This window comes from Saccopteryx bilineata, chromosome 1 (genome assembly GCF_036850765.1).
Source record: "Saccopteryx bilineata isolate mSacBil1 chromosome 1, mSacBil1_pri_phased_curated, whole genome shotgun sequence".
Lineage (NCBI taxonomy): Eukaryota > Metazoa > Chordata > Mammalia > Chiroptera > Emballonuridae > Saccopteryx > Saccopteryx bilineata.
This window is the reverse complement of record NC_089490.1, coordinates 241,236,898-241,247,124: the sequence shown is the minus strand read 5'-3', so window position 1 is coordinate 241,247,124 and position 10,227 is coordinate 241,236,898. Positions and strand designations below refer to the sequence as shown.

The 10,227-nt window shown below is 48.6% G+C and overlaps 1 protein-coding gene across 2 annotated transcripts; it reads left to right on the top strand.

The window, feature by feature from the left end:
• The first annotated feature begins 108 nt into the window (after positions 1–108).
• RABIF (RAB interacting factor) lies at positions 109–9,552 on the top strand. Of its 2 annotated transcripts, none has more exons than XM_066239537.1 (3): positions 109–322; positions 3,343–3,610; positions 9,431–9,552. In XM_066239537.1, exons 1-2 carry the CDS (start codon positions 197–199, stop codon positions 3,586–3,588), a joined length of 372 nt encoding a protein of 123 aa, XP_066095634.1. In that variant the 5' UTR covers positions 109–196; the 3' UTR covers positions 3,589–3,610; positions 9,431–9,552. The 2 variants fall into 2 exon arrangements, with proteins under 2 accessions (XP_066095634.1, XP_066095627.1); XM_066239530.1 differs by lacking the exon at positions 9,431–9,552 and adding an exon at positions 6,201–7,230.
• The last annotated feature ends 675 nt before the right edge of the window (positions 9,553–10,227 follow it).

Here is a 10,227-nt window from a genome sequence, read left to right as displayed (position 1 = left end):
AGAGCCAGCGACGCTTGCTACTCAGGGGACTCAGGGAGGGGCGCGCGTGCGCAGGAGCATCCGGCGCGTGGCAGTGGGCGCCTGCGCAGAAAGGAGTGTTCGTCCTCTGCGCCCCTTGCGAGGGCCGCGCAGGCGCAGTCGAACAGGACCGAGTCGAACCCAGGCTGTGTAGGCAGCAGCGGAGGCAGCGACGGCGATGGAACCTGCGGCACCGCCGAACGAGCTGGTATCAGCCGAGGGCAGGAACCGGAAGGCGGTGCTGTGCCAGCGCTGTGGCTCGCGGGTGCTGCAGCCGGGGACGGCGCTCTTTTCCCGCCGGCAGGTAGGGCGACCGGGGTCGGAGGGCGGGGGGCCGCAGCTGCAGCCGCGCGGGCAGAGCCGCCGCCGGGACCACACCGTCTGGGTGAGCCGCACGGCGGGGCCAGAGCCTCAGGCCTATTTTCTCCAGGTCACGGAACTTATCCCTCTTGTTCCGCCATTGTCCCAAGGGAGAAAGTGGAGAAAAACGTTGTTTTGTTGAAGTTGCTGCAGGAAAAGTGCGAAGTTATTCCCAATTCAACCATGTGCGTTCTCCGCATCCAAAATCCTCTCCAGAACCCTGTCACTCGTAACGGGGTTCAGCTGAGAACGAGGGACACTGTGGCGGGGCTGGTGGCACCTCACGAGGAGGCTGGAAGCGCCAGGACAGGGCCGTGGCCAGACCTCAGCTGATCCTGCTACGATCGTACTCTTTTTACCGCTAGACCCCGAGGCTCGGGGGTCTTTCGTGAGCAGGAGTCGCGGGGTCCATTCAGTGGCCTGTCCTCTTCAAGCCTGGACAGAGGATTCAGACACCTGAGCGCTGCGCAGGCATTGGGGCCTCCCCACGTGGGGCCTCGGGGTAGCCAGCGGCTCCCAGAGCAGGTGTCACCTCCACGGCACTGTCCCCGAGGCCATCTCCAGGACGTGCCCAGGCTCTGGGTGGAAGGACTGTAACAGAATTTGTGCACATGTTTTAAAACCACCACAAGTATTCAAAGCAAACGGGAAATTACAAACAAGTTAACAGAAGTGTATTCTGCATTGTAACAGTTCCTGTTTTCATCTACACTGTAGCATGCTTGCTAGTGTTCTACCATGGGAAGATATTTTCTACACAAAAATAACTCTTGGAAATGCAAACTGAGGCATCAGCAAATTTGCTGCGTTGTGGTGTTTAGCTGTCTCTGAGGAACCTGTCCAGCATTAGGGGTCCAAGCTAGGGTCCCTAAAGCAAAGTTAGACCACCTGGTCAGAGAGCTGACTGGCAGCTTCTGCCCAGGGGACTGAGTTACCTGCTTGCTACTGTCTTGATTTCCACCCCAGTAGTCTATTCAGAGAACCTCATCATATTCCTGATGTTACATCCCATAACCTAACCCCAGCAGCATCCTTGGCATTGCTGTGAATGGTTGAGACCCCGTTGCACAGATGCCACATATGCATATGTGCACAGGAGTTTTGTGGGTCTGACATACAGGATTTAAATATGGGGTGGGCAAAAGTAGGTATACAGTTGTAAAACAAATAACACAATAATTAATAAATAGTAGTACAACAGTAAACTCTGTGTTTCATGAGCCTATAACTGTGAGCCTACTGTTGCCCACCCTTGTAAAGGTGGGAATCTGGAGGAATAAAAGGAACAGTTCCGTAATCGTTCCTTTGACACCAAACGAGATAAAGGGGACCAGCAGAGGAAGCTGGTGCTCCTTTGCAGGACACTTTCTGAGGGCGAATGCTCAGGTAGTCTGATTTTTCTCCCCTTAGGTGTAGCTAAAGTGAGACTTCACACCTAAAGCATAGGCAATGGGCCAGAAATATTTTTAGGGAAATTTATGTCCACAGAAAGTTAGGATTGGGGTGCAAGTTTCCTAGTACCTGAATTTTGATTCTCAGCTTTTTGCCTGGCCTGTTCCTATTTTCAAATATCAGAGAAGGCAAAAAGACTGAGTAGACTGACAGTATAATAGGAGGAAGGGCTATTGTGTTCTGCGATGTCCTCAGGTGCCATCCCAGTTGACACAGCAGCACTCCCTGTTCTCATAAGCCAAGTGCTGGGAGGACAGGGAATAGGAGTGTTCTGGGTTGAGGTCCCTGTCAGGGTTACCCCACTGGCTGCAGTGCAGCCCAGACTTCACAGAGCAACTCCAGGGCGTCCAGTCCAACATTCGGGGACAGGCTTATGCATCCCTACCAAAGCCTTTAACTTTTCTGGACTATACTGTCAGTTCAGTTTTATTTTTAATTTTTAAAAACTCTGATTTTGTGATTGCCAATGCCACACCAGCACACAGAGGCCATGCTATTTTATGGTGTTTGGGGATGTGTGAGAAGTGCCATGAGGTAGGAAGTGAATTTAGGGCGCAGCCACAGTGATGGGGAGCAGAGAGGAACAGGCTTTGCTGGTGCTGTATTTTGCAGTAGATTGGGACAGTGTTCCAAATTTTAAAACTGGATTTTCCTTTTTAATCTTCTAATAAGATATGTTCAGCATATTCATAACAGATGGAACAGTGCAAAGCCAAATATCCTGTGTCTATTTTTTTTAACAAATATTTGAGTTTTGTACTGTATTAGTTACTATTCTAGGCAATGGTGGTATAATACTGAACAAGAAAGGTAAGCTCCCTGCTTTCCAGGGCTTACATTCTAGTGAAGGAGAGCCATGGTAAATAACTAAGCCAATAAATTAATAAGATAATTTCAGAGAATGATAAATGAAAAATAAAGAGGGAGTGGCATAAGGAACCTTTGGGGGTGATGAATGTGTTCCTTATCTTGATTATGGTGCTGTGCCAAAGTGTGTCCAGTTGTACATTTTAAATATGTGCAGTATATATGCCAATCATATCTCATTGAAGCCATTTTTTAAAGTAAAATACAATGGGCATCATGGGGAGCTAATTCAGATCATTTGGTTAGGGAAGACCTTCTGAGAAGGCTACTTTTGACCTGAGTATCAGGAGCTGGCCTTGCCCAGACCAGAGGGCAGAGTATACTTACCCTGTCTGAAGGCAGAAGGGTCTGGAGTGGCTGGGGCACACTGAGCTCAGGGGAGATTAGGAGCAGGTGAGGCTTTGAAGCTCAAGGTCAGGATAGCAGTGAAGCCAAGTTACCACCACAACTGGTCAAAGTTCTTTTGTGTCTCTTAAGAATCAGAGCATGGATCAAAGGCAGCTGAAGAGAAACCACTTTGTGGTCTGTGACCTATTGATAGGACTGTGCATTTTGTGTGTGAATGCTGTGTGAGATCCATGGTGAGTGGGTGCTGGTGTGATGGGGCCGCTCAGTGTGGCATTCCTTGTGTTCTCTCCCGTGCAGCTCTTCCTTCCCTCCATGAGGAAGAAGCCAGCTCTCGCTGATGGCAGCAGCCCCGACGGCGACCTCCTGCAGGAGCACTGGCTGGTAGATGACATGTTCATCTTTGAGAATGTGGGCTTCACCAAGGACGTAGGCAACATCAAGTTTTTGGTCTGCGCAGACTGTGAAATCGGACCAATCGGCTGGCATTGCCTAGATGACAAGAACAGTTTCTATGTGGCCTTGGAACGTGTTTCCCATGAGTAACTGAGGGAAAGCCCCAGCCCAGGTATAAGAGCTGCTCCTACAAGAACCGGTGTTGACCCTGGTGTGATAATTCTGCCGCTTCTTTTCAGTCCTAGTCATGAGTATCCCACATCCAGCTGAATGTGCAGAGGCTGCTCCTGCTTCCTCAGAGCCCTGCATGCATGCTCCTCACCTTGTTCACATTGCATTTCATTTCCTAAGCTCCCTTTCCTCAGTTCAGGATCCTGGGTCACTTCCACAAATCTCCCCACTGCACTCTGCTGGCTCTTACCCAGGGCTCCTGAGCTTCCTGCTCTGGAAGAACAGGCATCACCTTGTAGCCACGATGACACATGACAGACGATGCTCGTGTGCTGAATCCAAAGCTCCAACTTTTTCCTCTCATTCAAAAAAGCACACAGGTGTCTAAGAGTGACTTTGTTGTGTGGCTAACTTTACAGTAATTTATTCTTTTTAAGAGTATAGCATTTAGCCCTGGCCAGTTGGCTCAGTGGTAGAGCGTCGGCCTGGCGTGCAGAGGTCCCAGGTTCGATTCCCGGCCAGGGCACATAGGAGAAGCGCCCATTTGCTTCTCCACCCCTCCCCCTCTCCTTCCTCTCTGTCTCTCTCTTCCCCTCCCAAAGCCGAGGCTCCATTGGAGCAAAGATGGCCAAGGCACTGGGGATGGCTCTTTGGCCTCTGCCCCAGGCGCTAGAGTGGCTCTGGTCGCAACAGAGCGACGCCCCGGAGGGGCAGAGCATCGCCCCCTGGTGGGCAGAGCATCGCCCCTGGTGGGCGTGCCGGGTAGATCCCAGTCAAGCGCATGCGGGAGTCTGTCTGACTGTCTCTCCCCGTTTCCAGCTTCAGAAAAATACAAAAAAAAAAAAAAAAAAGTATAGCATTTATAAATTTTAGTATTTAAACTACTAATCAGAAACACTTCGGACACACCGCTAGTACCAGGTGTGAAAGCCTCTATTCTAGGTTATTAGGGACCTTTTATTGTGATGATGAATGTGGCTCCACTTCCTTTCAAATCCTGATGAGGTGCTCTGGTCGGATAGCTCAGTTGGTTATAGTGTTGTCCTGATATGCAGAGGTTGCTGGTTCAATCTGCAGTTAGGACACACCCACACAAAAATCCTGATAAGGTTTATAGCCTGTAAGTTCAGAATCAGATTTTCAACCCTGTCAGGAGCTGATCCAAGGAAAACTCATCCTGAGCTAGTTGCACAGGATCCTTGGAACCCAGTGGAGGATATGGGATACAGGAGGACTAGGCCTTTGCCGTAATACACAGGTTTGTCGGTTTGTCCTACCTGGACAGGTTAATGCTTCCTTTGTACTTAGAAAAGACTTCCCTAATGGGTAATATCATTTACTGAACCTGCCAGACATGGTTCTCACAAAGTTTTGGTTCATTTGGAATGTCTGTACTAACCCAGAATATAAAACTTCCATCAAGAAACCTGTTTCTAGCTGTGGGGTTGCTCTAACAGTGCAATGTTAGCAAGCTCTTGTAACCTTTCAATGTGACTTCCAGTTCTCTTCTGAGATGACTTACCTCAGAAGGACTCTGTGTAACCAGGTTCAGGTGTCCTCCTATCACCCCGCCTCTCAGATTCGGGAGACCTGGCGTTACAGTAAGGACTCAATAGAGACCCGCCACTCTGCAGTCTGTTCACCACCACCCCTTCTCTCCAGAGCTTACTCTAAGGGCTCCCCAAGTAACGTGCAGGCCTTGGGCATGGTTTTGCAACCAGCCTACTTCCTCCCTCCCTGGTCAGAGCCCCAGTGACCTCTAGCAGAAATGAGAAAACTGTTTTCTAGACACAGGCAGTCCAGTGTCCGTGGTTATGGCTTATGCAGAAAAACAACTGTGAGAATTACCCACTCAGGTCAGCAGTAACTAAACCAAGTAGATGCCTCTAGGGGTGAAAGGCCCCTCCCAGCACAGCCAAACCCAGGCAAAGCATTTTCTGAAATTAGGCTTTGATTTTTCTTTTTTAATCACAGAACCAATACACAGTCATTGCAGATAAATACAAAAATGGGTATAAACATTTTTAACCCCTCATATTTCCACCATCCAGAGATCGCCATTGGTAATGGTGTATATCCAATATTTTTCTATATGTATGCGTACATGTATGATTTTTTAAAAACAAACGTGTGCTCATACTATGCACTTTTATAACTTGCTTTTTCCATTTAACAGCATCTAACTCCTGTCCATAGACACGCATCTGTGTATGTCTTTGTCTTTATTGTTCCATTGTATGTCTATTTACATAAACAACCCACTATTACATTGTCTTCAGTTTCTTATAAACAGTGTGATTTAACATGCAACCTGGTAGTTAAATCTGTATGCACATTCCTAATTGTTGCCACGGCATAAAAAGTAGAAATGGAATGGCAGGTATGCACGTGTTCACACTCCCCAGTGTAAAATAGCACTCAAGCACTCACTTCTCCAAACCTTTCTGACACTGGTGTCTATTAAGAGAATTATTTTGCCACTTTAATAGGAGAAAAAATAGTATCTCATTGTTTTGATTTGCATTTTGTGTTATTTCTGATGAAGTTTTTATATACTTACTGGTCATTTGTACTTTTTTTTTTTTTTTCAGAATTGCCAAACGTTGCCCAATAGCCAAAATATTAAGTCTTGATTCAGCCTTTTTAATTTGACTTAAAAGAAATAAAGGCATTTAAACAGTGGAAATTAAATTTCTAGGCCCTGGCCGGTTGGCTCAGTGGTAGAGCGTCAGCCTGGCGTGCGGAAGTCCCAGGTTCGATTCCCGGCCAGAGCACGCAGGAGAAGCGCCCATCTGCTTCTCCACCCCTCCCCCTCTTCTTCCTCTCTGTCTCTCTCTTCCCCTCCCGCAGCCAAAGCTCCATTGGAGCAAAGATGGCCCGAGTGCTGGGGATGGCTCCATGGCCTCTGCCTCAGGCGCTAGAGTGGCTCTGATCACAACAGAGCGACGCCCCAGATGGCAGAGCATCGTCCCTTGGTGGGCATGCCAGGTGTATCCCGGTCAGGCTCATGCGGGAGTCTGTCTGACTGCTCCCCGCTTCCAGCTTCAGAAAAATACAAAAAAAAAAAATTAAAAAAAAATTTTTCTATATGTCCTTGGAAAGAATATAATTTGAAAAAGCAGAGGAGAGCTGAAATGTGAGACTTAAGGTTTATTTCTGAAGCCAGTCAAGACTCATTCATTAGTCACTTACATTCTGTGATATAATGAGAATGTCATCTTTTTGTCCCTTCACACAGTAAGGACTTGACTGCTGTTCACTGTAGGCAGGTAAAAAACTTACACTTGCTGCTATGAGTATAGACGCTACATTGCTTTTGGGGAGAGGTTGGCTTTTCCAATGCCTAATTGTTTCTACAAAATTCTTTTAAAACACAAAATCAGAGATGGACAATGGTGCGCCGACATTTTGCATTTTGTATATTGTTCCTATGCCATGCACAAGGCTACTTAAGTAATGACATAAGCTCTGGCTGGAAGGCTTAGTTGTTAGAGCGTTGTCCTCAAAGCACAGAGGTTGCCTGTTCAATCCCTGGTCAGGGCACATACAGGAACAGATCAATGCTCCTGTTTCTCTCTCCCTCTCTCACTAAAATCAATAAATAAAAATCTTTAAAATAAATGACCAACCAGGCGGTGGCATAGTGGATACAGCGTCGGACTGGGATGCAGAGGACCCAGGTTCAAAACCCCAAGGTCACCTGACCAGGCGGTGGCGCAGAGGATAGAGCATCGGACTGGGATGCAGAGGACCCAGGTTCGAGACCCCGAGGTTGCCAGCTTGAGCGCGGGCTTATCTGGTTTGAGCAAAAGCCCACCAGCTTGGCCTGACCTGTGGTGGCGCAGTGGATAAAGCGTTGACCTGGAAATGCTGAGGTCACCGGTTCGAAACCCTGGGCTTGCCTGGTCAAGGCACATATGGGAGTTGATGCTTCCAGCTCCTCCCCCCCTTCTGTCTCTCCTCTGTCTCTCCCTTTCCTCTCTAAAATGAATAAAAAAGAAAAAAAAAGCCCACCAGCTTGAACCCAAGGTCGCTGGTTCCAGCAAGGGGTTACTCGATCTGCTGAAGGCCCGCAGTCAAGGCACATATGAGAAAGCAATGAACAACTAAGGTGTCGCAACGAAAAACTGATGATTGATGCTTCTCATCTCTCCATTCCTGTCTGTCTTTACCTGTCTATCCCTCTCTCTGACTCACTCTCTGTCTCTGTAAAGAAAATAAATAAATAAATAAATAAATAAATAAATTTTTTTTTTTTTTTTTTTTTTTTACAGGGACAGAGAGAGAGCCAGAGAGAGGGACAGATAGGGACAGACAGACAGGAACGGAGAGAGATGAGAAGCATCAATCATCAGTTTCTCGTTGCGACACCCTAGTTGTTCATTGATTGCTTTCTCATATGTGCCTTGACCACTGGCCTTCAGCAGACCCAGTGACCTCTTGCTCGAGCCAGTGACCTTGGGTCCGAGCTGGTGAGCTTTTTTTGCTCAACCCAGATGAGCTCATGCTCAAGCTGGCGACCTCGGGGTCTCGAACCTGGGTCTTCCGCATCCCAGTCCGATGCTCTATGCACTGCGCCACCGCCTGGTCAGGCTAAAATTTTTAAAAAACAAAAAACCAAGGTCGCTGAGTTGAGTGTGGACTCATCCAGCTTGAGCATAGGATCATAGACATGACCCCATGGTCACTGGCTTGAACAAGGAGTCACTCACTCTGCTATAGCCCCCAGGTCAAGGCCCATATGAAAAAGCAATCAATAAACAACTAAGGAGACAAAAGAGCTGCAATGGAGAATTAATGCTTCTCTCTCTCTTCCTGTCCCTATCTCTCTCTTTATCTCTCTGTCACACAAAAAAAGACCTAACAAGGACTTCTGGTGCTGGTAAACAAGGACAGGTCATTTATTTATTTTTTTTTAATTTATTCACTTTATAGAGAGGAGACAGAGACAGAGACAGAGAGAAAGAGAGAAGTAGGAAGAGCAGGAAGCATCGACTCCCATATGTGCCTTGACTAGGCGAGCCCAGGGTTTTGAACCGGTGACCTCATTGTTCCAGGTCAACACTCTATCCACACCCCCACACTCTGATCAGCACCACCACAGATCAAGTGAAGGTCATTTAGATTGAGCGTCCCACTGAAGCAACTAGAAAGGGTAGACAAAATATTTTTTAAATCTAAAGGCATCAGAGAGCTACTATAACCTTGAATTATTGGACCAGATTTGCAAGACCACAACAAAAAACCTCATGCAACATGATTGAAATGAAAAAAACAGGCCCTGGCCGGTTGGCTTAGCGGTAGAGCGTCGGCCTGGCATGCGGGGGACCCAGGTTCGATTCCCGGCCAGGGCACATAGGAGAAGCGCCCATTTGCTTCTCCGCCCCCCCCCTCCTTCCTCTCTGTCTCTCTCTCCCCCTCCCGCAGCCAAGGCTCCATTGGAGCAAGGATGCCCCGGGCGCTGGGGATGGCTCCTTGGCCTCTGTCCCAGGCGCTAGGGTGGCTCTGGTTGTGGCAGAGCGTGGCCCCTGGTGGGCGTGCCGGGTGGATCCCGGTCGGGCGCATGTGGGAGTCTGTCTGACTGTCTCTCCCCGTTTCCGGCTTCAGAAAAATACAGGGAAAAAAAAACAAAACAAAACATGGAAGGAGCCAAAAAACTGCAGCCTCAAATCTGGTCAAGCCAGCATCTGATTGATGAGGGCTCAGGAGCCTACCTGTTAAGAATGGTTTTTACCTTTTTTAGTTACCTAAGTATCTATAGAATATCTTCAATTTTGTCTCTTAGCCCACAAAGCCTAAAATATCTGATGCCTTTTTGTAGGCCCTGGGTTGGTGGCTCAGTGGATAAAGCAGTGACCCAGCATGCCAGAGATTCGTGGTTCAACCCCCGGTCAGGCCATGTACAAGAGGCAACCAATGAGGGCACAACTAAATGGAACAATTAAGTGAATCAAGTTGATGCATCTCTTTCTCTCTCAAATCAAACAGTTGTAGTTAGGTCACAGTCATTTTTCTGTCCAGAGCAGAGGGCTGGGGGCAACGGTATGCCATCTGCATTCCTAATGGTGTTCTTGCGTACCCAGACAGACAGTGCAGCCACGGGCTTCAGGGTCCCCTGAGCTGTAAAGCTGGGGCTGGTCCTGGCCAGTTTTCACCTCCCACTGCCGGAGCAGCTCCCCGTGGACTTGGCAGGGGGTCCCAACCCCATGTGTCTGCAGTGGTAGTGAAACCCAACAGATTCCTCCGCACCACCCTGGAGCAACATGGACTGTGCCTTCGTGGTACACAGGCCTCTGTGACATCTGCCTCAGCCAGCTCACGGGCCAGATTGTGTCCCCCACCACTGTGTCCCTGAGGGTTCATGATGCCCTCGGTGTGGACCTCCCAGAGAAACAGCCACTCGGTGTCCCACCTCACACCCACTTTCCCTGGTGGTCTTCTCACCAGCGTCTTGGCTGAGAAGGCCTGCACGAGCAGCTCTGGGTGGTAGAGCTCAGTCCCCACCTGGAACCCTCCCGTCAGATGGTCAAGCATGACACTCCCATGGCAGATTCATGGCCTGCTGCATGCTCTGTGAGGACATGTGCCCAAGGATGTGGAGTCTGCCATCGCCTCAGA

Coding starts and splice junctions, on each gene's coding strand:
- RABIF (XM_066239537.1), top strand. CDS start 197: ATGGAACCTGCGGCACCGCCGAACGAGCTGGTATCAGCCGAGGGCAGG. Junction 323..3,342: donor CGCTCTTTTCCCGCCGGCAG/GTAGGGCGACCG, acceptor TCTCCCGTGCAG/CTCTTCCTTCCCTCCATGAG.